Genomic DNA, 26,895 nt, shown 5'->3' with positions numbered 1-26,895 from the left:
TTTTGCACGTACCTATTGTCCATCTCTATGTTCTCCTTGGAAAAATGACTATTCAGTTCTTCTCATTTTTAAATCAGATTGTATGAGCTCTTTATATATTTTGCATATGAATCCCTTATCAGATATATGATTTTGAAATATTTTCTCCCACTCAGTAGGTTGCCTTTTCATGTTGTTGATGGTTTTCTTTGCAATGCAGAAGCTTTGTACTATGATATAGTCCCACTTCTCTATCTTTGCTTTTGTTGCTTTTGTAACCTACTTATAGGTCTGTTCAGATTTTCTATTTCTTTACAATTCAGTCTTGGTAGTTTGTTTGCTTCTAGGAATGTATCCATTTCTTCTACACTATTGAGTTTGTAGGTGTATGGTTACTCATAGTTGTATCTTATAATCCATTTTACTTCTGTGGTATCAGTTGTAATGTCTCATCTTTCTTTTCTGATTTTAGTTATTTGACTCCTCTTTTTCTTCGTCAGCTTTGTTGATATTTAGAAATACAATATATTTTTTATATTAGTCTCAAATTCAGTGCCCTTGTTTAACACTTATTGTCTAAGAGTTTATCTGTTAAGTATCTGGACTTTTTAAGATAGTCAATCATATCATTTCAATCCTTATAGCTTTCTAATATTTATAAATTTGTTTTTCTTGCTTATTACATTGACTCGGACCTCCAGTACAAGACATTCTTGTCTTTTTCTTGCCCTAGAGGATAAGGTGTTCCGTATTTGGCCGTTAGGGATGTTAGTTGTGTATGTTGTGTGTGTGTATGTGTGTGTGTGTGTGTGCGCCCGCGCTGCTTTTCAGGTTAAGAGGGTTCTTTCTATTCCTGGGAGTATTTTAAAAATCATGAATGAGTGTTGCAAACTATTAAATGTCATATTAAAAAGTGTTAACTTATCATATAAAATTTCTTCTTTATTCTGTTAATGTAGTGAAATAGATTACTGATTTTCAAATGTCAAACTACCCTTGTATTTTTGGAATAAACCTCATGTGATAAGGATGTATAATTTACTTTTGTATATATCATCAGATTGGATTTGTTAATACTTTCTTTAGAATTTTTGTAAGTATATTTATGAGAGAGATTAAACGATAATTTTACTTTATTTTAATGTAAAGTGTTGGTTTCAAGTTTACATCTTTAATTTCAGTGATTAGGTCATTTACATTTAATAAAAACACTGATGTGTTTGGGATTAAATGTACCTTCTTACTATTTGTTTTCCTTTTGCCCCATCTATTCTTTGATCCTTCTTCTTCTTCTTTGTCCCATTTTTTAGATGAATAAAGTCTTAAAAATTATTATTCTATTTCCTGTCTATTAGTTTGTTGTATTTTCTTTTAGTGTTTTTCTTGGAGATTACAGCATGCATAATTGATTTTTGTTTGGAGTCTGCCTCATGTTAGTTCTTTTATCACTTCCCAGACAACACAGTGACCTTTCACTTTATTCCCCCCTTCTTGTCTTTGGAATATCTAGGTAACATATTTTAATTCTGTGTATATTTTAAGCTTCTTAAGACACTATCATTATTATTTTTGGCAATTAATATTATTTATATTTATAATATTCTATTGCTCTTCATTCCTTCCTACAGTAAGTTGCTTTCCATCTGAGATTATTTTCCTTTTGCCCCCAAATTCACTTCAGTATGTCTTCTGATGCAGGTCTACCGGTGACAAATTCTCTCGGCTTTTTTTTTTTTTGTATAAAAATAAAGATTTATTTTGCCTTCATTAAAAAAAATTGTGATTAAGATCTAATTCACATACCATAAAATTCACTCTTTTGAGGTGCACAATTAAGTAGTTTTTATAGTATACTTACACATTTGTGCAATCATCACTACTATCTAACTGCAGAACACTTCTATTGTTCCCCAAATATCCTATAGCCATCAGCGGTCACTCCCGATTCCCCCACCCTCCAAAACTCTAGCCCCTGACAACCACTCATCTACTACCTGCCTATGGATCTGCCTAATTCCAGACACTTCATGTAAATTGAATCATACAATATGTGGCTTTTTGTGCCTGGCTTCTTTACTTTAGATAAATTTTCAAGATTCATCCATGTTGTAACATGTATCAGTACTTGATTCATTTTTATGGGGTGATAATATTCCATTGTATGTGTAGTCTACATTTGTTTGTCCACTCATCAGTTGATGAACATTTGAGTTGCTTCCCATTTAGGGTTATTATAAATAATGCTGCTATGAACATTTGTGTAGAAGGGATTTTTTGTGAACATATGTTTTTAATTCTTTCACTATATACCTAGGAGTCAAATTGCTTGGTCATGTGGTAACATGATATTAACTTTTTGAGAAACTGTACAACTGTTTTGCATAGTGGCTGCACCATCTTACATTCCCATTAGCAATGCATAAAAGGGTTCCACCCTTATAGCCTCACCCACATTTTTTATTTTCCATTTTTAAAAATAGCCATCTAGTGGGTGTGAAGTGGTATCACACTGTGGGCCTTATTTGCATTTCCCTAATGACTAATGGCAATGAGCATCTTTTCATGTGTTTATTGGTCACTAGTATATCACCTTGGAAAAATGTCTATTCAAATCTTTTCCACGGTTTAAAATTTGGTTGTCTTTTAGATCTTAAGGGTTCTTTATATATTCTGATCACTAAAAAATATGCAGTTTGCAAATATTTTCCCCATTCTGTATATTGTCTTTTCACTTTCTTGGTAGTGTCTTTTGAAGCACAAACGTTTTAAAATTTGGATTAGTTATATATATCTATTTTCCTTTCATTGCTTGTGCTTTTGGTGTCATGTCTAAGAAACCATTGTCTAATACAAGGTTCTGAAGATTTACACCTATATTTTAAGAGTTTAATAGTTCTACCTCTTCATACTAGGTCTTTGATCCATTTTGAGTTGATTTTTGTATATGGTATGATATAGGAGTCCAGTTTCATTCTATTTCATGTGGATATCCAGTTGTATGAGCACCACTTAAGTTAAAGGCTATTCTTTTCCCCAGTGAATTGTCTTGGCACCCTTGTCAGACATCAATTGAATGTAAATATATGACCTTTTCTCTGGATTCTGTTTTATTCCATTGATCTATTTGTCTATAAATAAGCCAGTACCACACTGTGTAGATTAATGTAGCATTGTAGTAAGCTTTGAAATTGAGAAGTCTGGGTCCTCCAATGTTGTTCTTCTTTTTCAAGATTATTTTGTTTTTCTGGCCACTTATATCTCCATATGAATTTTAGGATCAGCTTGTCAATTTCTGCAGAAGCACCAGCAGGGATTTTGATAGGGATTGCTTTGAATCTGTCGATCATTTGGGGTGAGTTATCTTAGCAATGTTAAGTCTTTCAATCCATGAACATGGGATATCCTTCCATTTATTTAGATCTTTTGTTATTCTTTCAACAATATTTTGTTCAGTAGTTTTTAGTGTACCAATCTAGCACTCTTGTTAAATTTCTTTTTTTTTATATTATTGTAAATGAAATTACTTTTTAAATTTCATTTTCAGATTGTGCATTCCTAGGTTATTAAAATATGGTTGATTTTTTATATTGATCTTGTATCCTGTAATCCTGCTAAGTCCACTAATTAGTCCTAATAGTTTTTGTTTGGTTGTTTGCTTTGTTTGCTGTATATATAAGATCATATCATCTGCAAATAGAAGCGCTTTACTTCTTTCTTTCCAATGTGGATGCCTTATATTTCTTTTTCTTGCCTAATTCCCTTGGCTAGAACCAAGGCATTCAGTACAATGAGAGTGGCCATCCTTGTTTAATAAAGTCATGAGAGTGGACATCCTTGTCTTGTTTCTGATCTTAGAGAGAAAGCTTTCAGTTTTTCATCATTAAGTATGATGTCAACTATGGAATTTTAGTAGATTCCTTTATCATATTGAGCTTGCCTTCTTTTTCTGAAGGATATTTTTGCTGCATATAACATTCTAAGTTGGATTTTTAAGTATATTTTTGTCTTTAATTTTTAAAATAGTTTTTCTATGATGTACCTAGATGTGGTTTTCTTTGTATTTGTTTTGAGGGGAGGGGAGGGGTGGTTGCTGAACTCTTTGAATCTGTAGCTTAAAGTTTCTTGTTAGTTTTGAAAAATTCTTAGCCAGTATCTCTATTATTGCTTCTGAGTTATTCTCTCTCCTCTTTTTCTTGACTCCAAATACATTTATGTTAGACCTTTTCACAGTGTCTCATATGTCTCTTTTGCTCTTTTCTGTATTTTTAAACATTTTTTCTCTGCATGCTTAAATCTGATTATTTTCTACCAGTCTTTCAGTTCACCAATCCTATCTTCTGATTTTCTAATCTGTTGCTGTATCCATCTATCACATTCTTATAAATTTCAATTATTGCATTTTTCAGCTCTAGAATTTCTCCTTTTAAACAGATGCCATATTTCTGGTGGAATTCTTGAACATACTAATCATAGTTATTTTAAATCCTGTCTGATAAGGCCATTTGCTGAATCACTTATTGATCTGCTTTCTGGTTTTGTTTTGGGTTTTTTCCTCTTGGCTTTTGGTCATTTGGTACTGTTTTCTGGTTTGTCTTGTCAATTTAATTCAATGCTGGGCATTGTGTATGAAAAGTATGGAGGCTTTAGATGAAGCTAAGTTTTTCCAGATAGTTTTTAATTTTTTTTTCTAGCAGACATATAGCCTATAGGCAGATCATCTTGATGCAGTGCAGGCTGAACTGTTTCTGATTTTTTCTTATTCTCAAGGTATAGCCTTTCTTGAATAACTGGGTGTTTATCAGGGCCCATTTTTCTTAAACTCTGATTCTTTCTTAAAGTCCGATTGTGAAACTGACAAAATCTCTTCTTAGCTTTATAGCCTGTTACCAGATGCTTTCTGCTAGGTTTCTTGGACTGTAACTCATTTGCAATGACTTGGCAAATTATTTGAGGGGAACTTGCATGCAGAATTTCAGCACGTTTTCCTTGTCTCTGGCACTCTGACCTCTCAAGTGCTATCTAACTTGGTTGCTTTCTCATGCTTTCTAGTAGTTTTTTTTTTCCTCCTGCTTAGTAGTTGTTTTTAGTAAGAGGGTTAGTCGAATACCAGCTACTCCATCATAGCCAGAAGTGGAAGTCTCTATTCACATTTTATCTTTTTTTTTTAATTTTTATTTATTTTTATTTTATTTTATTTTATTTATTTTGGCTGTGTTTGGTCTTTGTTGCTGCACATGGGCTTTCTCTACCTGCTGTGAGTGGGAGCTACTCTTCATTGCAGAATGCTGCTTCTCATTGCGGTGACCTCTCTTGTTGCGGAGCATGGGCTCTAGACGCTCGGGCTTCAGTAGTTGTGGCACATGGGCTCAACAGCTGTGGCTCGTGTGCTTCAGAGCACAGCCTCAGTAGTTGTGGCGCATGGGCTTAGTTGCTCCACAGCATGTGGGGTCTGCCTGGACCAGGGTTCGAACCCATGTCCCCTGCATTGGCAGGTGGATTCTTAACCCCTGTGCTACCAGGGATGCCCCACATTTTATCTTATAAATCCAAGATTCACTTACATTTAAAATGTTATGAAATAGTTTGGACATACAAAAAGGTATAAAGAAAAAATATAATCAACACCCATGGTGGCTTCACTCAATTTTACCAAACTCTTGAGACCCCTGGGGACCCTCACCTCATCACATCCCCTCCTTGTCTACACTATTCAAAATTTGATGTTTTTCATCCCCTTAGATTTCTCTATGTATTGAGGACACGTGTATATTCACCCAAACAATATATAGAGCTGCTTTACATGGTGTTAAGTGTGACACAGATAGTGTTATTATGCCTGTGTTCTTTTCTAACTTTTCTTTTGCTCCAGAAAGAGTCATTTGCTGTGTGGCTTTTTTGGTTGGTTTTTTGGTTGTTGTTGTTTTTCTGTAAGAATCATTTGCTTTGTTGTGTGAAACTATGATTCATTTTCACATTGCATGATTACACCATAGTTTATCTTTCCATTCTCTCTCTTATGGATATTTAGGTTATTTCCAGTTTTTCAATATTAAAATCAATGCTGCTGTAAACATTTCTGTCTATGCTTCTTGTACACATGTGCCAATGTTTCCTTGGTAGTATACTTCATAGGGAAATTGCTGGGTCTTAGGGCAAACGCTTGTTCAAGTTGATTAGACGATACCAAACTATTTTCCAGACTAGTTGTATTAATTTACATTTCTACTAGCCGTAAACGAGAGTTCCCATTACGCTGTGTCCTCAGCACCATGTGATGTTGTCAGACTTTTAGTTTTTACTAATCTGATAAAATTTAAATGGCATGTTATTGTGGTTTTCATTTGCATTTCCCTGTTGACTGTGAAGTTAAGCACTTTGTATTCTCCACAGCACCTGCTTCCATCTGACTTCCTCCCCCGTCTCCTCCACATCCCCAGACGCTCTTGAAATGTGACCAACTTTTAGTCTGATGACCGCAACCTCAGCAATCATTTCTAGGCACTGGAGCCCAGTGGTTAAGCACCAATTTAGGGCCCCATCCTATCCAGGACTGTGCCGGAGTGCTTCACACACAAAGATGCATTTAGTGCCTACAACAAAGATGAGAAAACAGAATCAGAGAGGTCAGGAACTTGCCCAAGGTCACACAGCTGGCACCTGGCGCTCTCCAAGCCAGGTGTTCTTCACTCCTCTGTAGGAGGCTGCAGGGCACCCTCTGTCCTTCACTCAGGAAGCACACCTGCTGGTCTGGGTGCATCTGGGGAGTAAGTTGCTGTTACCCTCAGGAGTCAGCTGAGTGGGAAGCCCCATAAAGGGGTGGATTCAGGGCAGAGAAGGCAGTAGGACCAGGAGGCGTTCCCACTCGGTGCTGCAAAAACAGGAGAAGACTTTATCATTGAAGGCTGATGTTTCCCAGAACTGAGTGGCTTGTTTTGGATGGTGTTGAATATCCCTGGACCCCTAGTGAAAGACTGAGACCATTTTCAAATTTCCTTCTATCCTCTGATGATGGAGGGGGTGAGAATCTCACCTTGATGCTAGTATGTCTTCAACACCTCTCTGATACTCTTTAATCTACCTTTTTAAACAAAAGCAAACTAGATCTCCAACTCATCAGTCTTTTTTTTTTTAATAAATTTATTTATTTATTTATTTTTATTTGCTGCATTGGGTCTTTGTTGCTGCACATGGGCTTTCTCTAGTTGCAGTGAGCTGGAGCTACTCTTCATTGTGGTGCACGGGCTCCTAATTGTGGTGGCTTCTCTTGTCATAGAGCACGGGCTTTAGGCGCATCGGCTTTAGTAATTGTGGTACATGGGCTCAATAGTTGTGGCTCACGGGCTCTAGAGCACAGGCTCAGGAATTGTGGCACATGGGATTAGTTGTTCCACAGCATGTGGGATCTTCCCGGAGCAGGGCTCAAACCCGTGTCCCCTGCACTGGCAGGCAGATTCTTAACCACTGTGCCCCCTAGGAAGTCCCTCATCAGAGTCTTAAGCAGGGAATAGTGTCTCACTAAAATTTAATTATTGTCCTTTATTTTCCTTGTATTGTAGTTTTTACATTTCATTGTATTTTTGTTTTATGGTAAGTTGATTATTTTGTTTAAGAAACATTTATGTAACATCTACTATATGCCAAGCACTGATCCAAATGCTTCACAAACTTTGACTAATTTAGTTCTCCCAAGGACCCTGTAAGGTAGATTTTACAGATGAGGACTCTGAGGCCCAGAAAGGTTAAGAAAACTTCTCGAGGTCATACAGCCTGTAAATGGCAGGGCTGGGATTTGCACTGAGGCAGGCTGGCCCCAAGTCTGTGTTTTAACCACTGTGGTGCGCACTGCCTCTCCATTTCATACTAGTTACCTGTTGATGGTAGTGATTTTATGTTTTCTTTTGAGACATGTTTATTGGAGCAAAAAATGGGGGGCAAGGTAAAGAGAAACAGCAAGTAGATAATAGCACTGGTGAAAACCTCGAAGGCAGTAAGAGGCAGGAGTCCTGGAACATTCCAGCGTGGCTTCATAGATGCAGGGATAGAGCAGGTGGGCCATGAAGGCTGAGTTTAGAGTGATGGGAGGGGGAAAGGTGTTCAAGGAGCAGACTCAGCACAGGAACTTGCCTCATGTAGAGGCAGGGAGGCGTGATGGGGCCTGGGATGCTGGTGGGTGGTGAGTAATTCAGAGCAGCTGGCCAGTAAGAGCCAGAATCCAGCCCCTTTGTACAGTACTTTGCAGTTTACAGAGCACTGTCACATCTGCTTTCCCCTGACTCTTCTTAACTGCCAGGCGCAGTGTGTATTCCTGTCCCTAACTGAGAGATGATAACTGAGGTCAGAGAGTAGAAAGGACATAGAAGGGTTATTATTTGCTCCAAGATGCTCTGGCTTCAAGTTTTGGGCTCTTTGCTCTATTCCACTGTATCAGGTATCTTTGATAGCAAGTCACAGAAACATAATTGAACAAAATAGGTTGGGGGTTTTTGGCTTATGTAAATGAAAAATCCAAGTGTGGACATCAGGTGCAGCTGGATCCAGGTCCTCAAATGCTGCCATGGGGACTCTGGGTCTGTTTTTCTCTGGATTGACATCATTTTCATCTCTCTAAGATGTGACAAAGATGGCTACCAGCTTCTAGCAGGCACCCAAAAGAGTACCTCTTTGCTAGAGTTCTAGAAAAAATTCCCAGACTGCTCTCATTGGCCTTGCCTGGGTTGTTTTCTGTCCCTGATCCATTCACTTGACCAGGTGGGTGGGGTGTTTTACCAGTCAGACCTGGGTCAGGTGCCCACCCTATGGAGAGGGGTTCAAGTCAGCTCCAGTTTGAGGGGCTCTTTGTAAGAGGGGAAGAGATGCCAGGCAGACAGAAGCAGTGGATACATCTCCTCCTTCCCGCGGGGCCTGTCTGTCATTTGTGCAAAGCGGAGGAATGAGGAGCCTTGAATCTGGGCAAAGGAGTTTGTGCTTTATCCTGCGGTCCCAGATGGAGCTGCAGGGAGTGATGTGGACAGAGCTGTGCCAGACCCTGTACTGAGGCGGGGGTCACAGATGTGGACACGCCAATGAGGGGCAGACACACACTCCATCTCCTGTAATGGGAGGTCGGATCCCCAAAGTGTAATAACCAGGTTCCTCCAGGGCGTGGGGCTGGGCATGGGACCAGGAGAGACCTTAAGGCAGACATAAATGGTATCCGTGCCAACATTACTCATTTTTAATAGTGGTGTTATTCATTTTTAAAGTGTGTTGGGGAGGGAATTCCCTGGTAGTCAAGTGGTTAAGACTCAGCGCTTTCTCTGCTGTGGGCCCAGGTTCAATCCCTGGTTGGGGAACTAAGATCCTGCAAGCTGTGCAGTGTGGCCCCCCCCCCCAAAAAAAAAGTGTGTTGGGGAAAAAATACACAACTATGGGCATTATTGCTTAGGCTGAGGTCGGAGTTAAATTTTTAAAGTGATCTACAAATATGACCAACTTTTTGAAAATGAGACATTTGGGGACCTCTTGGCTAGATCATTCAAGGGGTGTGTCCATTTCTGGTGCTCTAAAGCCTGTATCCATTACTGTTTTTTGAGTGTTTATGTGTCAGGGGCCATGCTGGGGGCCCAGAGATTCTGTAAATGGAGTCTTTGAATTCTCAGAAAATTCTGGAAGCAGGCTTTACCATCTTTACTTACAAGGCTCAGAGAGGGGAAGTAACCAACCCAGAACCACGCAGCAGCACTTCTCCAGGCTCTGTACCACTGCCTGCCTGGTGACTTATTAGAGAGCTCAGTGGGGACTCTCGATAGGGCCAGAGTAGGATCTGGGGGGACCTGGACTCAGGGATGATGTCCGGAAGAAGCCATGTGTGTGACTGGTCCCTACGTGGGTCAGCTCTCTGGGCTGCAGTTCCAGCTACACCCCTGTCCATGGGGTCAGTCTGGGTAGGGCTCCTGGGACCCACTGGCTTCTGGCTGGTACCTCCCCCAAGTAGACACAGAGCTGGGGGGCAACGGACAAAGTGCCAGCAAGAGCCTGGCATCGCATGCCCAGGGTACCAAAGGTTGCTCTTCCTGGACAGGCTGGCTCTGATCTCCAAAGAGGTCTCTTCTCCATCTCGTGTAGATCATGGAGTCCAGGGTGCCTTCGTGTGGTCAGGCTGGTGGGCTCTGTGTTTGAGTCAGAAGCCTCGTTCTCAGGCTCAGCTTATTTTAGGTATTCAGTAACTATCCCCTTTGTGGGCTAGTCTCGGATTTGTTATTCAGTAAGAAGCCAATTAATTGGGCTAACACCAACATGGGGATTTCGTGGGAAGGAGGAGTCAAGATTGCTCTTCCTCAAATGCCACTTTCCAAACAGCTTTCCCCCCCTGCCTCCCTCTTTCTTATCTAGGTGGATAAACGTGCACCTCATGCTACAGCGACAGAATTAGCAGGGGCGGACCAGCAGCGAGCTTCTCCCCCTTTACACCCCACTCTCGTTTGTAACAGCGCTGGAGGCCCAGGAAGAAGAGGGGAGAGTGGGGAGGGATCCAAGGGGCAGATCAGCCACTTCTAAGGGACAGGAATCCTTGGGGACCGCCACGAGCGCCTCAGACTCTTTGTTTTTCGGGAACAAATCCAAGAATCTGAGGCACGTCTTGCAAGGGAAGGGTGGTGACCAGGGGTAGGCTGGCTCCCAGGTGCCAGGCCCACCCCCGCGCTCTGTGTCTCTTCCAGGCTCCGCAGGCAGCATGCGGTGTGGCTGGGTTGCCCCTTTGCTCCTGCTCATGCTGCAGGGAGGTAAGTAGCCGCCCCGTGGTCTGTGGGTGGAGAGTGGCCAGGCGGGCACGGGAGCTGCAGAGCAGGGCTGGAAGCCTCAGGGTCGGAGTCCGTGGCCTCTGCCCGCTGGCGGCCGACACAGGTCCGGTAGACATCTCTGCGTGAACCAGGACCCCTCCAGCCAGAGAGCTCCCGGAGTGGTTCACGAGGGTCCCACGTGCCCCAGCTCACTGCCCTGGTCTCCACGTCTCACTGGCTGGGAAAGGAGGGCGGGAGGATGAGAGAGTCCATCCTTCTTCTCTCGGCCTTGGCTGGCTCCCGGTTCTCAGAGTGAGGAAGTCCCTCCTGTGGTCTAACCTCAGTTTCTCCTCCTCTCTCAGGAGATGTTTTTCAACAGTCACTGGAACCACTGCTGGCACTCATATTCCCCAGCTAGGGGGAGGGGGCGGTGGAGACAAAAGTATCCAAAGCCTTAGAAGGCAGCCCTGGAGGACCAGAAGATGCTGTAGTCAGAGGGAGAGATGTTAGACTGGAGCTGGGAAAGGCTAGGAGTCAGACTTGGGGCGCAGTCAGTGGGGCTGGGAGATCCAGGAAGCCTTCCAGAGGAGGCACGACACAGCACACAGGCTGGAATGGGGGCTGGCCTGGGGGCAGAGGGGCCCTCAGCTGCTGCTCTGCTGACTCACAAGCATTTCACTCTGGTTTTCACCCAAAGACCCAGAGCCTCAAATAGCTGCGTCAGGAAACAGATGTCAGACTCCTTTATTTTCCCTTTCTGAGTGGTCAGCACCTCGTCCTGGCTCTAAACGGCCTTCGGGTCACCCGTGGCCGCTTCCCACTGCATGGGCACAGATAGCAAGCCCCCGCTGTGTCCCAGGGGCCGAGCATCCTCATTCCCTTCTCCCGACAGCCTGTGAGGTCCGTGCTGCCACGAATCCCGGTTCTCAGTTGAGGAAGCTGAGGCTCAGAGAGGGTGAGGGGCAGGTCCACAGCCACACAGCCGGACGGTGGCAGAGCTGAGATCGGTTCCCAAATCTGCCTGATTCCCGTGGTCTTAACAGCTTTTATTGGGTGAGTGCCACGTGCAGGCAGCGTGGGCTGCACCAGCATGATATCATCTGGATACCTCCACGCTCTCCGAGGGGCCAGTGTCTCCAGCTTACAGATAGGGACTCGGAGCCGTCGTGAGTCACGTGTCCACTTTTCGTGGCTCCCGCGGCCTCCCCCATAGCTGTGATGACCCTGGGGGGCAGGGTGGCGGGTGGCCCTGGGGCTCTCTGCCCAGGGCTCAGGGTACTGACCAGGTGACTGGGTTTTTACTCTCTCTCTGGTCCCTGATGCCACTTCCACGCTAGTTCAGGGAATGCTGTCCCCTCCCAATGTTTCACTCTAAGTTTGGGACAAACCCTGTCCCTTGCTGGCCTTGAACCTACCTAGGATTGGCAGCTCCTCCCCAAGTTCTGGAGCCCTGAGAGAGAACAACCAGGATACGAACTCGGAGAGGACACAGCCACGTGGGTTTTGGTCCTGCCAAACTCAGTCCTCTTTTCTCCACAAAGTATCTGAACTAGCCACTCTGTGCCCAGCGACAGGCCCCGTGTTCCTCCCCAAGGGAAGCTTCCTCCTAGAACAAGATTCATTTCCACATCTCAGATCGCTTGCTAGTGGCTGTCTGGAGCCACTCAACTGTGTTGAGAAGGATTCTGAGGCCACATCCCAGGGAGAGAGTGCCGTGATCGATTAGCTATGTCTGCCATGTGTGTGGATGTGAAGCACTCGCACAGATTAGATTCTGCCTTTCCTGGGTCTCATCAGCCCAGACCAAGAGCGAGACACGCGGTGTAACCCAGTCTCGGTGCCTCAGTGTTCTCATCTGTAAAATGGTGATGGGAGAATAAAGGATGTTTCCAGCAACAGTGTTCTTGACTACAATTCCAGCTTCTGACCTAGGTGGAGCGCCGGGAGCTTGGCTCTTCATTAGTCAAAGAAAAATAGGAAAAAGCCACTAAGAATGAATCCACTTAAAAGGGGAACAGATTTCTGGTAAATAGTGAGAGAGTGGGGGTGGGGGAATAGCAGCGTCGGCACTTGATCTTACAAAACAAAACTGAACTAAAACATGTTAACTCGATTTTGTCAGACATTTAACAAAATGGAGACTATGATTACACTTATATTTTTAGAACAAAGTGAAGCAATTAATGTTAGAGGTGGGAGAGTATTCAGTCTTACAACAAAATTGCCCAAGGGGGACCATGCCTGTGTCACTTGGTTGATGGTGGTGGTGATGGTGGTGTGGGCAGTAGGATAATATAGACATTTTGGCAAAAGTATCCAAGGGCTTCTCAGTTTTTTGAAGGTTTCTTGCTCCCTTGAAGCACTGCCGAGTCACCGAGGTCCATGTCCTGTCTTGGACCAGCTGCGGGGAAGAGAGGGCTCCTCCTTGTCTCTCACTGGCTGCATGAATCCCTCTTGCGGAATGTGCAGATTCGCCCAGCGTCTGGGGCGTTCAGGACACTCCACCCTGAGAGCGAGAGTGGCCGGGAGGAATGCAGACCTGGTGTCTGGACACGGGGCTTGGAGGGAAAGTGCTGGGTGGGGACCCGTGTAGTTTATGATGGTTCATGTTAGGAGAGTCTTATCTCCATAGCTAGCCTCGAAACTCTGGGGGCTCAGAAACAGAATTCTTCGGCGGCAAGGACTCCCCTGCCCCAGGCCTTCATCTTAGTAGCCCTCACATTCATCCTGGCCCTGGGACCCCTGTTTCCCCTTAATCCTCCAGCCCTCAAGGGGTTGAGGGGATGACGAGCCCTGCCACCCCCAACCAGCCCCCCCACCAAGACCTCTGTCTCCCCTGACCCTCCAGCCTGGGGCTGCTCAGACCTCGTCTGCTACACCGATTACATCCAGACGGTCACCTGCATCCTGGAGACATGGGCCCTGCACCCCGGCTCGCTCACCCTCACCTGGTAAGTGGCTGGGCCTCGCCAGCCCTGGGGATGCTATTCAGGGTAGACCTGGAGGGCTGGGGTGGGGCAGGACCACCCCAGAACCACACATTGAGCTGGACCTACAGTGTGCCTGGCAGGTAGTTTAGCAATTAAAAACATAGCTGCCACTTCCCAGGCGCTTACTCAGCCCTTTCGCCAACAGCATCTGGTTTCACCATGAGCTGAGAATCACTGACCGTGGTCTGGGACCACGAGCTGGGAATCACTGTGCCCACCTTACAGGTGCCCATGCAGGGTTCACAAGACTTATCCAGTGAGCAGGGCTCCAAAAACCATACTCTCTTGCCCACACAGGCCAGACTGTGATTTTGAGACCTCAGGATGACCAGACTGCCACATAATTTTTTCGAACACTGAATACATGCCCGGCATCCTGCTCCACTTCATGTGAAACATCACTTCCCATCCTTACAATTACTGCTCTCATTCAACAAATGAGGCACTAGGGTTCAGAGAGGTTATGCAGTTTGCCCAGGGTCACACAGCCAGTGAATGGTGGAACTGAGATTCAAATACAGGCAGTTTGATTCCAAGATCCATGGGTCCCTATTTGTGCAAATTGTTAAAGAAAAAATTATCCATTGCACTTAATAAAGAATGGTAAGGCAGGCTTTATTCAAGACCATCATGATAGGTGTAGGGACCACTATGTGGAGTTTTGGAGTGGGGAAGACAGATTGGGCTCAACTCGAATACAACAAGGAAAATTGGGAATTTATAGCCAAGGAGCGGGTCAATGGATGGAAAAATACTATGAGGCAACATCAGGGTTAAGGGGGGTTCTGGCTAAACTGACTTAAAGAATTCTTGCTGATGGCAGCCCAGGGTGAGTAGACATCACCTGGAGGATGATGAAAAATGAGGAATTCGATCAGATATCAAGCATGGAAGAATCGGGCTAAACTGACTTAGCAGGATTCTTGCTAAAACTCGACAATGCAGAGATGAGTGTGGAAGCCCCAAAGTCAGGGCCTCGTTGAGGAGAGAGTTTCGGGGAGCTTGAGTTGAGCCTGGTCAAGGAGAGTCTTGGTCAGTATGCCTCTCAGGATAAAGAAGGGCTGGCTTTCATTCTGTCATCACCAATTCGTTCATTCTCTTACTTCTTCAAAACATGTGTATTCAGCTCTTGCCAGACACTTGCAGGCACTGGGAGCTCAGTAGAGCCCGAGACCAACAAGGTCCCAGCTGTCCTGGAGCTGACATGCTGCAGGGGGCAGTGGCTGGGTAGACAGACAATAAACCTGTAAACAACCAACAGGATGCTTTCTGAGATAATGGGTGCTCTAAAGTCCAGGAACCTTGATGCTTGGGTAGAGAGCATGTGATGGGGGGGTAGGTCTGCTTTAGCCAGGGTGATCAGGGCAGGCCTCTCTGGATGAGAAGGAGGCAGCCAGTAAGCTGGGGAGAGGGCATTCCAGGCAGAGGGCCCTGCATGTGCAAAGGTCTTGAGGTGGGTTTGAGGAACAGCGAAGTCGGTGTGGAGGGGGCAGAGTGAGCCAGCGTGAGGGACAATAACAAGCCAAGAAGGCGAGAGGTGGGCAGGGCCCAGCTTTTACCGTGCGGGTTACAAGAAGCCACCTGTGGGTTTTAGGCACAGGGATGACAAGGAGTTTTTAAAGGTCTCCCTGGCTGCTGTGCAGGAGGTTTTGAGAGTCTTTGTTGAGCAGAAGTTTCTATTCCAGCAAATACTTAGCAGAGAACTGAGTCCATACATCCATATTAGCCCTGGTGGGTGGTCTCATTCACAGCCTGGAGATGTAGGTAGGGAAATAAATATCTAGTGAACTCTTACACATACTTCAAAACCCGTCATTTCTGCCCACTGGCAGTTAAAAAGCCAGAGCATTTCCCCCCAACTTTCTACCAACAGCATCCCTGGAAATTCACCCAAAGCAGGGGATGTGAAGTTCATTTGGCTCTCATCTTGGCCTTTAGCACAAGCACTTATTAGGAATTCAGCAGATGTTGGACAGAAGGAGGGCAGGAAGGAGACCTGAAATGCTTAGCACCTTCCCTGTAGGACAGTGATCCAGTTGGTGGCACTGACAGGGACAGATTTAGGCTCAGTCCAGGCAAGAACGGCCCAAATTTCCAAAGTTAAAAGCTGCTGCCCTTAAATGAGGTAGTGAGTTCCTGGTCCCCTGGAGGCATACAAGCCGAGCCTGGACGTGATCCATCAGGGCTCCTTCAGGAGAGGAGTAGCTTCCCTGGGAAAGGGGTGGTTGGACTGGGTGACCCGCAGCCCCACTTCAACTCCCTTCCAGCCCTAAGATTCTGGGCTTGGGCCCTGGCCCTGTGCCCTGAGACTCGCCGGCCTCCAGCCATAACCAGCTGCTCTGTCCTTGCAGGCAAGATTCATATGGAGAACTGGAGGATGAGATCACTTCCTGCAGCCTCCACCAGTCCACCCACAATGGCACGCATGCAGAGTACACGTGTCACATGGATGTGCTCCAGTTCATGGCCGACGATATTTTCAGTGTCAACATGACAGACCAGTCTGGCAACTACTCCCAGGAGTGCGGCAGCTTTGTCCTGGCTAAAAGCAGTGAGTATCCCGTGGACCCCAGAGCTGAGGAGGACACATGGTCCCTGAGCCGGCTCGTCTCCCCCCACCATCAAAGCTGACCTGTCCTATGTCCTTACCTCCCCGTAGAGTTCTGTTCTTTAGATGCACTGCTATTTACTAAGGTATCACATGATGGGTTGATAACTAGGTTTGAGCCTTAACCAAAGAGAAGCAGCAGAGGTATGAAAAGGAGCTGGACTGGGACCCAGGACCTTGGCCTTCAGTTCTAGTTCGGCCCCTGCCTGCCAGTGACCTCGGACCAGTTCCCCATTTGTTGAGTGAGGGCCCTTTTAACCCTGACTGTTAGGGACTCTGTCCCTATTACAAGGCAGGTGGGAGCATTGAGTCCCAAGAGAAAAACCTCCCTGAGTTTTCTCCCATTCATTAACTCCAGTGAGGCCAGAAATTTCCCTCCAGGCTAGGGGTAGGGAGGAGTCCAGGGGCAGGAGGGCCCTGGCTGGTGGAAGCAGTTGTCTCTGGGGGTCCAGAACCAGGGTGGGTCCAGGAGGCAGCTTTTAGTGTGTGTGTGTGTGTGTGTGTGTGTGTGTGTGTCCAAAGTGGGATTTCCAGGAAGAGGATGAGAAGCCTGTGCTCAGAGGCATACAAACACAGGACTAAGAGAGTCCTGCCCTCCTCGGGAAGGCCCAGCTTCTGCAGTTTGGGAGTTTCTGGCCCTAGATTCCCAGCGGTGGTGCAGAGGGTGAGAAGGTGTCTGTCATTCACACCCTGGGGGTCCAAGTTTGTATCACTTCGCTGAGTGGGTGTCTCACCACACGAGACACACCCAGAACGAAGCTTCACACACAGACACACCCAGAGTCTGTCTCTCACACACACACTCTCATAAATGCACAGGTGTCCCACCACCCCTCAGCCTAGCCAGCCCGGACACAGGCCCGCGCTCTCTCACATACATGCACGTGTACGTACACACGCACACACGCTTGCCCCGCCATGCAGATCCAGGCGTGGCGAGTTCCCGGAGCAGGTGCGCCCTCCCGCCCCCCTGAGTGAGCTGGGCAGACAGCACGTCTCCCCTGACCCTGCAGAGGAGAAGGGGCTGCCCCACTGCCCCTCCCCCTTGCAGGGTGGCTCCAAGTCCCACTTCTCTCCGGACCCCTCTCTCTCCCCCTTCCCTGCCAGGGTCTGAAGCCAGGCCTGTGCCCAGATGTGGCAGGAAGCTGTGTTCTACCCCAACTCTCCACCCGGGCCCCTTCCTATCCTGGGCTCTGGGCCCCCATCCTTGACCCCATCCCTGATCCCCGGCTCTGGTCCTTACCACCCAGCCCAAGACGTACAGGGAAGTGGAAAACCAGGCCTCTCCCAGCCTGGGGAAAAGAGGAGAGGGCTTAGGAGCTATTCCAGTCCCCGAAGACCCATGACTGAAATATCCATGACAGTACAGCTCTCCCATCACAGGCCGCGTGGTGCTGAGTTGTCCGCAGCTTCAGAGTTTCTTGTTGGAATCTCTGGAAAGTTCGTTTGTTGGTTTAACAAGTGTCTCTTGAGGGCCTGCTGTGTGCTGGCTCTGTCCTAGGCGCTGCAGAAATGGCATTGACCTGGAGAACAAAACCTCTGTCCCAAGGAGCCAAGATCTCCAAGACACGGGCCGGGCCGATGGCATGCCGATCACAGAGTCCAAGAGGGCGTGGTGTTGTGGCCCAGATCTGTGCTCCTGCACTTTTCAGAAGATGTCTAGGAGATAAGAACAGTCACACCAAGTTCCCAGGGCCCCTGTGAGCCTCAAAATGCTCCTCACAGAGCAGCCCTGCAGGCCCTCAGAGGTGATAACTTCCATCATTAGCATAATCCGTGCTAATTAATTAGCATGATGCTAATTTCAGTCTTTTGACTTCTCAAGGAAGCTAGAGTTAAAAGAAAATTATGGCATCATTTAGAACAGAAATGGAGAACGAATGGGTCTCGTTGGGTTTTTACCCTGGTCACACCAGTCTGCCCTCTCGCCCTCTGAGTCATAGCATCCTCCTTTAGACTGGGAGGGTTCAGTACCCAATCTGCTCCACCCATCTGTTACCTGCCCACCCCTGAGTGTGCAACCCAGTCTCATCTAAATCTCTCTTTTCTCAGATGCCTAAACATCTGAGAAATAAAGCTCAGAGACAGGGGATGCTTTTCCCCAAGTCATTTAGGGTCACGAGTCTCGATCTCATCAAGGATGAATCAGGCGTAAGGGAATTTATTCCTGTCACCACATCCTTCTCAGCTGCTGCAAAATTTCATCCCATTTTATCTTTCTGGCTTTTTCCTGTAAGTCAAGCCATCTCCCCCTTGCAATGTGACCGTGACCTTCTCTGGATGTTACAACATCTCCTGGAGCTCCAATTACAGTTTCTACGCGCTGAAGGGCAAACTTCAGTACGAGCTGCGGTACAGGAAGCTTGGAGACCCCTGGGCTCTGGTGAGACCCTCAGAGGATTGGGGCGGGGGTGGGGAGGGACAGCTTGGAGCATCCAGGTTGGGGGGAGGGGCAGACACAGGTGCGCTTGTAATTCACAGTCCGGAATGACAAGCAAGGGCTCGCCGGGGCTGGACATGCTCCCTTGTGCTCTCTCACTCTGTGCTGCCCTCGCCTCATTTCTCCCTAGGGTAGGAGACCCTGTAAAATTCATTCTTTTCTGTCCCTGTTTGGTGTGCCAAGGAGGAAGGGATCAGCACTGTCCCTGGTTCTATCTCAAGTCTAGTACCGTCACAGTAGAAGAAGTTTCAGAAAGGGGGCAGCCGGAACCTTCCCACTTTGCTTAGAATGGCCATAGTTGGAGAGCTGCAGAAGTATCAATAACCAAGAAAGTTCAGTGTCAAAGGGACCGTTGTTTCCAATGTGAAGGCTTCTAGAGGCATTCTTTGCTTAGAGTGTTGGAGAGTCCCAGGCCCGCTGTTTAGAACAGTCACAGCTGAAGCGTTCTAGAATTATCCATCCTTTAGAATGGTCCCAGTTTAAGATGTTCATAAATGCCATTGTTTAGACTATCCCCAGTGGAAGACTTCCAGAGGTATCCGTTGCTAGGATGCCTATAGTTAAAGATGCCCAGACATGCCCGCTGTTGAAAATACCCACTGTTGAAGAATTCCAGAAGTGTCCTAGGTCTGGAATGCTGCTGGCTAGACATTCCCAGGAATGGCCACTGCTGTTCCTGGGACATTCCCAGGCCCAACAGGAAGGGTCCCCTGCGGGGGCTGTGAGCGACTGAGCTGGGATCAGAGAGAAACAGAACAAAGCACTGTATCAGAGGCAAGGTCAGGGCAGCGCCCAAGCCTCTGTGCTGCCTACGCTGGAGTGGCCAGAACTCAGCCTGATTCTTGAGGGGGCGGAGACTTTGTGGGAGAAACTCCACCTCTTTCACGGGGGCTGGTAAAGGGTGGTTCTACTGGAGGCGGAGGCTCGCCTGGGTGGTCCTGACCCGGTGCATCCTTTCCCTGTACCGGCAGGGTCCAGGGAGAAAGCTGATCTCAGTGGATTCGAGAAGCGTCTCTCTCCTCCCCTTGGAATTCCACAAAGGCTCAAGCTACGAGCTGCAGGTGCGGGCGGGGCCCCAGCCTGGCTCCTCCTTCCAGGGAACCTGGAGCGAATGGAGTGACCCGGTCATCTTTCACACCCAGCCAGAAGGTAGATGTGAGGCAGGGATGGACACCCTCTCCTCTACTCAATCTTGTCCTAGTGCAGCGGCCCTGAGCCCTGAGATTTCCGGCAAGTCTGGAAGGTACCCGCTCAGGCGTGCATCCCCTTGTAGCTGTTCCACAGCATTTCTGGGGCCCCTGCTTGCCAGGTCCTTCTCCTGGCAGGGCATTTGATCCTCCTAACATACCTGTAAAGTGGGAATTCTTATCCCCATTTTGAAGATGAGAAAACTGAGGCTCAGAGAGAGGAAATCACTTGCCTAGGGTGGAGGTGGGAGCAGGAGTTGAAGCCAGGTCCATCCCACTGTGAGGCACCAGCAGCCTTCCCACCCCTTTCCACTCCAGCCCAGACCCAGTGCCCTCCACACCCACCCCATGTGGCCTCTCATAGAGGTTGGTCAATTTCATTCACCCAGTGTTTGTTTCCTTCCCAGAGATAAAGGGAGACTTGTACCCTCACCTGCTTCCCATCCTGGTCCTCGTATGCCCCATCCTTGTCTTCTTAGGCCTGAAGATCCACCTGCCTTGGAGGTGAGGCCAGGGAACAGGGAGGCAGGGAGGGGGGTCAGCCTGGGCTAGGACTGGGGGGGCACACCTGTCACCATAACAATAGTAATGACAGTGATGGTGATAATTACCGGGCACTGTGTAGAGCACATGCTTAACCCTCGCAGCAGCTGTACGAGCTTGATACACGACATTTACTTCCTTTGGCAAATGGGGAAACTGAGGCACAGAGCTGTCTAAAAACTTGCCCAAAGTCACACAGCAGTGAAGTGGAGAAGGAATTTGGACCTGTGCTTATAACAGTGACCTCAGCTATGATCTCATCCAGTGAATTTTAGGCTCTGCGTCTTGAGGGTCAGGAGGGGCCTCCAGGTGAGGGTGAAGGGCTGGTGGGATAACCCTCCCCCCACCATCCTGCTTCAAAACCAGCGGTTTTGCTTTTATCTGTTTACGCATTGGGTTTCTGCTGAACGTGGCCATCAAGAGAGAAAGGCTGATGCTGATTAAAAATATTGATAAAACCTAAGCTCCCCCGGCCTTCTTGCGTGCTGCTGGCTGAGGCTGAGCCCTCGCTAAGTGACAGATGCTGGGCGGGGGCCCTGCATACCCAGCTCATTTTGTTCAAGGCAGAGAAGCCTGCGAATCACAGCGGATGTCACAGGCCGGTCTCTAGGTGCTGGGGTGTCCAGTGCAGTGCCTACACTTCCTGACTCCTCCCCACAGCCCCATGGAATTGGCTGCTCGCTCATCCCTGGCGGTGGAGGAGGAAGTCCAGGCTCAGGGGGACAGCACTGGCTCAGCAGAGAACTGGCAGCCAAGCCCTTACACTCCGAGCACCTTCAGGAGACTTGCTGCCCCATTTTACAGATGTGAAAACTGAGTCCTGGGGCAGAGGGGCAGAAGGGAGGGGCCTGGGTGTATCTTGGAGGCTCTGAGCCTCCCGCAGGACACACTTGGGGAGCATCTGAATGGGAGGCCCAGCTGCCCTCTGGGCGACGTGGGGGGCTCACTCGTCTCTGCCCTCCTAGGCTGTGGAAGAAGTTGTGGGTGCAGGTGCCCAGCCCAGAGCCCTTCTTCCAGCCCCTGTACGTCAGCCACAGCGGAGACTTCAAGGTGAGTGTCCCCACCCCGTGATGAGCCCCTTGGAGCCGCTCACCCTCTGGGAGCTGGCTTCCACCCTCACACCTGGACCACGAGCTCCACCCTGCAGGCCCAGGGCACCCAGACCCCCGACTGGCCTGGAACCAGGATTCAGTCTCTGCACACGCAAAGTGCAGGAAATATCTCCCGGGGCGGGGAGCGGGGGGAGTTGGCATAAGAATTAAACAAGATCCTGCATCATTTCCCAGCCCAAGATGCCGAACTGGGGGAGAAGGTGAGCCTGGTGGTCCCTTGAGCCACAAATTGGCCTCCTGGTCCTTTCGTAGAAGCCCTTGCTCTGGAGGTGGGGAGGGAGCTGCTTCTGGGAAGGATATGGCCCCGCCTGCAAAATACACCAGCCCCCTGCCAGTGCCCAACCCCTGCCGCCAGCGCCCTTGGGTTCTCTGTGCCCACTTACCGCCACCCACCTGGCGGCGGCAGCCACCGCAGAGAGGATGTGGTGAGAGAGGATGTGGAGGGGCAGCCCGCCTGCTCCAGCAGAGCCTGGAAGTCAGGAAGTGCGACCTGTCTGCCTGGCGCTCACGGAGGCTGTCTCACCTCCGCCCTTCCATCCTTGTGGCAGCCCCTGCGGGGGTGGGGGGAGTAGGGGGGGGGTGCTCCATCCTCCCAGGGAAGCCAGGAGGCTCAGAACCGGCCAGGGGAGGAGCCTAGGCTCCAGCCCACATTGGACACACCCTTTCCTCTTTCCTCTGCACTTTCCCTGAAGCTCAAGTATCTACTTTGCGTTCGTTTCACCAATACGCATACAGCAGTTGCTCTGCACCAGGCACTCTGCTAGGAGCTCTGCAGATGTTATTTAAGTTATCATTTAATCCCAATAACCACCCTGTGGCGTGAGGACTATTAGCAGGCCCATCTCACAGATGCAGAAACTGAGGCACAGAGAGGGTACGTGATGGGCTCAAGGCCACACAGCTGAGAAGTGGTGGCCTCAGCAGGGTTCTGAGATGAGCTTTCTGACGGAGTAGGCGCAAAACTGGGAGATTTTGGTTCTCAGGGATTTTCTCTGCCGACTGGGTGGAGACCCTGTGTCATGAATGGCACCCCTGGCAGGCGAGGGCAGGGGGGATCCTTAAAGCATAGGGACGGGACGGCTGCCTCCGTCCACTGTCACCCCACACTCATTGTTCATTCCGAGTGGCTGGTCCTTGATTCACTCTGTTCATTCATTTACTTAATATACATTTATTGGGCGCCTACTGTGTTCCTGGCACTGTGTGAGCCTCTGGGGGACACAGCCATGACCAGAATTGGGGCTTCTGCCCTGGCCACGTGTCCACTCTAGGGAGGACACACACAGGAGAATGCGAGGTTTTGGGAAATCTCCCCGAGGAGATAAAGCGGGAGGCGTGGTGGGGGCTCTATCCTTCAGCCCTCAGGCCCTCCTGCCCGCTTATCCCCGCAGCTCAGGAATCTTGGCCGCACACCCACACAGACCCCAGGCCACTGAGCAGCGGGTGGTCTGCGCCTGCAGGCTGCTGAGGGCCATGGCTCCTCACTGCAGGCATGGAGACTGAGGCCCGGGGAGACAGGGACAGTGGTGGGGACCGTCCCTGGGCAGGGACGCAACGCAGTGCTAATCTCCCCCCACCCCCGTCTCTCCGTCTTCTGGAGTCTTGGTCTCTGTCTCTTTCCCTCTTGCCGTCTTGTCTCTGTGTCTGACTCTCGATTTGCGCCTCCCTCCGCCCCTTGCCCCCCACCCCCGTCCCATCCATGACTCCTCCTCCTTTTCTCTCTCGCAGAAATGGGTGGGCACACCCTTCCCTGCCTCCAGCCTGGAGCTGAGGTCCTGGAGCCCAGGGGTGCCCTCATCCCTGGAGATGTACAGCCAGTGCCCACCGCAGACTGCAGCTAAGGGGCTGGTGCCCACGGAGCTGCCGGAGTCCCCAGACCTGGTGGAAGCTGACGGGGTGCCTGAGCTGGGCTCCTGGGGCCCAGCGCCCTCCACCGCCAGCAGCTTGGGCAGCTCAGCTTACAGCCAGGAGAGGCCGTACGGCCGGCTATCCATCGACACGGTGACCGTGGCAGACGCAGAGGGGCTGTGCGCCTGGCCCTGCACCTGTGGGGACGACGGCTACCCAGCCCTGAACCTGGACACCAGCCTGGAGCCTGGCCCGGGCACAGAGGACCCGCTCCTGGTCACGGGGGCCACAGTCCTGTCTTGTGGCTGCGTCTCGGCCAGTGGCCCTGCTGAGCCGGGGGCCCCCACGGGCAGCCTCTTTGACCGGCTAAAGCTGCGCCTCGAGGATGAGGAACGTTGGGCCCCTGGGCCGCCCTGGGGTGGCGGGCCACCCCGAGGGGTGTCGGACAGCGAGGCAGGCTCGCCCCCAGCCGGTCTGGACATGGACACGTTTGACAGCGGCTTCGCAGACTCTGACTGCGGCAGCCCCGTGGAGCATGACTTCAGCAGCCCCAGGGACGACGGGCCCCCCAGGAGCTACCTCCGCCAGTGGGTGATCATGGCCCCTCCACCTGCGGGGCCTGGGCCCCAGGCCAGCTAGTGAGGCTGACTGGCTGCCCGGAGCTGGCCATGCCACTGAGCCGCAAGCCACAGACGGGGCCACCTCGGTCTCCCGGATGGGATCCCTGAGTCTGGTGTCTACAATGTGTGCCTGTGGCTCAGGGGCCCACTGGCGTGGCCGCGTGTGTGAGTAGCCCGCACGCCTGTGGACACAGAGCATGCCCACAGTTCTGCCACGTCCCCGAGGCCACTCATGTGTCTGTGCCAACGTGAGCTCTGCGGGTGCATGAATGTGAGCGGCACATATGTCTGTGTGCACGTGATGACAGCCTCCCTCCCTCCTAGGCACATGGGGTGGCCCCCGGGTCCCGTGCCGAGAGGCTGGTCCAGTGCTGCCCGCTGGGTCTGCTGGGACCAGGGCACTGCCTGGGACAGACACCAAGCCCAGCCTCCCAGGTCCTGCTGCCGCCAGAAGCCACACAAAGTCCAAACTGTCTCATCACCTTTCAGGGGGCGGCGAAGGGGACCAAGGGAGCCCACAGTGACCCTGGGGGTGGGAAGATCTGGGGGGAGCCAGTGGACCTAGGTTTGAATCCTGACTCTGATGCCTCCTGGCTGTGTCACCTTGGGGGAGTCGTTTCCCCCCTCTGGGCGGGAGTTTCCTGTCTGGATAATGGGGGCAGCCTGACCTACCCTGGGGAGAGATCGGAGAGGTCGCCCACGTACAGTGTGCAGCCCAGACCCTCAGTAAACGTCAGCTTCCTTCCGTCTGTGGCCAGAACCAAGGCTTGTGCTATGGGTGGGTGGGGGTGAGAAACCAGACGTGGTCCAGGTACCTGCGGGCTGTCCCGCCCTGCAGAGGGGCACTTGGGAGATTCTGGGCTTAAAATCAGCTTTGTTTCTTAGAATCAGCCCCTCACCAACCAAGATTTCTTTTTCGGGCTCCTGTTGCCGATGTTGTTGCTCCTTTTATGCACCCCAGAAATATTTATTGAGCACGTTTATTGAGTACACGCAGGTGCTGGGATACAGGGAGAGGACCCTCCTCTTGGCACTCATGGTGGGGGAGGGGTGCAGGCCGGACGCGGCAGTAACGACACGGTGGTCCTGACCCCCTGGTACCTTATTTGCTTGTCCTGGGGAATCAGAGGAAGTCAAGTTCTCGTTGATGATTTGTCAGCGAGCCTGCTGAAATGTGAATTTAAGATGCTAAGAAAATACTTCTTCGTGACGTTTTGAAGGCACCTCACTGAACGTCAGCTTTGGACAGAAGCTAGACATTGGTGCTGCACATTGCATACAACTCATGCTTTAAAAAAAAAAATAAAGAGATCATTTTCCTCCTAAGGGTGCTCACCTTTAGAGGCAGCTTTTTCGAGGCCGCCCAGTGGGGGGTTAAAATAGCAGAGTCTGATTCAGCCACTGGCTCCCAGAGCCCTGGGGGGAGTCTCCGCCCTGGCCTGGACGCTGTGGTCCTCCCCGAGGCCAGCCTGCATGCACGGCAATGCCTGACGCTCTGGCTTGTCTCAGCTTTTGAACAAGGGCTGAGCTGTCAGTCCTGCTGATAGCTTCTCTGTGACTCGTCTGTAAAAGGGGGTGGTTGGGAGAAGTCACTGAGAGAACGTGGGATTCCTCAGTTCTGAAAGTTCTTGAACACTGGTGGTCATGAAAGTGGGACTGTTAACCTGGGATCAGGGGGTGAGGCTCAGATGGGAACACAGGTGCAAAACCACAGCTCCTGCAGGTGTGAGCAGCCCTCACCATCCCCCACCGTCACTCTAAGACACTTGGGCCAAGGTGTGCTGTGGTTTTCACAGCCTCACGGAGACCACAGGTTCCAGGCACCCTGTGAGCCCCAGGCTCCCCGGGGAAGCAGCTCAGCTCTTCAGCACACAGAGCTCCGGGCCGGGGTGCGGGGGAAGGGGACATCAACGACAGTGGCTGATGCCGGGCTGGGGGTGTGGGGTGAGACGGGGCTCTGGCCTGGGCCAGACATGGCTCCTCACCGACTCTGTCTCTGAAGGGGACCCAGCTCATAAACGTGGGTACAGAACGGAGACAGGAGCTGGCACCCCTGGGAGGCTGGATGAGTAGGAGACGGGGTGGGTAGATGATGGATGGATGAGTGGGTGCATTGGTGGGCGGATCGATGGATAAAAGGATGGTAAAAGGCTTGAAGGAAGAACACTGGATGGATGGATGGATGGATGGATGGATGGAGATAAACAGTTGCTAGAGACAAGGATGAAATATCAAACATAAGCTCCACAAAGGCAACAACTTCGCCTCTTTTGTTCACTGCTTTTCCCCCAGTCAGGCACATGGTGGGCCCTCAATACAGCGGGATGTGCAGTGTTTGCTTATCTCCATGGTGAAAATACTTTCACTACGGTCAATTTCAACCTACCAACTTGATGGCTTTAAACATGGGATTGGAAGACGTGTTTATAATCAACTCTCCTAGCTGGTGTGAGGCAGCCCCAGCACACCACAGGTGGCAGCCCAGGGCAGGCAGCAGGAGGGCCCCGGTGGGCTGGAAGGAGGAGATGGTGTTGGTTGGGCTTTGGAAAATGAACAGGAATTGTAAGGGACACCAGCTACTCAGGCAGAGGGAAGAGCCTGAGCAAAGGCCTGGAAGTGTGACCAAGCCCTGAACGTGTCGGGGCAGGGAAGGCTATTCCCTGTCACCCAGAGTCCAGGCCAGAATTGCTAATGACCCTGTCTTCAGAGGCAGGGGGATGCCACATTCTGCTCCTGGCCCAGAAGGGGCCCGTGACTTGCCTGGGTCACACGCTGAACTAAAGGTCAGAGTCCGAACTTGAACCCTGGGCT

The 26,895-nt window shown here is 49.8% G+C and overlaps 1 protein-coding gene across 1 annotated transcript in view; it reads left to right on the top strand.

The window, feature by feature from the left end:
• IL21R (interleukin 21 receptor) overlaps nucleotides 1–25,475 on the top strand; it is a 34,178-nt gene extending 8,703 nt beyond the window's left edge. Inside the window, exons 2-9 of the mRNA XM_057749693.1 lie at nucleotides 10,677–10,739; nucleotides 13,585–13,687; nucleotides 16,078–16,277; nucleotides 18,572–18,717; nucleotides 19,746–19,923; nucleotides 20,369–20,465; nucleotides 21,470–21,554; nucleotides 23,345–25,475. Coding sequence (XP_057605676.1) covers nucleotides 10,691–10,739; nucleotides 13,585–13,687; nucleotides 16,078–16,277; nucleotides 18,572–18,717; nucleotides 19,746–19,923; nucleotides 20,369–20,465; nucleotides 21,470–21,554; nucleotides 23,345–24,103 — 1,617 coding nt within the window. The 5' untranslated portion in view covers nucleotides 10,677–10,690 and the 3' untranslated portion in view covers nucleotides 24,104–25,475. The remainder of the gene's footprint in view (nucleotides 1–10,676; nucleotides 10,740–13,584; nucleotides 13,688–16,077; nucleotides 16,278–18,571; nucleotides 18,718–19,745; nucleotides 19,924–20,368; nucleotides 20,466–21,469; nucleotides 21,555–23,344) is intronic.
• The last annotated feature ends 1,420 nt before the right edge of the window (nucleotides 25,476–26,895 follow it).

The sequence above is a fragment of the Hippopotamus amphibius genome, chromosome 9, assembly GCF_030028045.1.
Source record: "Hippopotamus amphibius kiboko isolate mHipAmp2 chromosome 9, mHipAmp2.hap2, whole genome shotgun sequence".
Taxonomy (NCBI): Eukaryota; Metazoa; Chordata; class Mammalia; order Artiodactyla; family Hippopotamidae; genus Hippopotamus; species Hippopotamus amphibius.
Note: the sequence above shows the minus strand (reverse complement) of the source record. Positions and strands in the feature narration are given on the sequence as shown.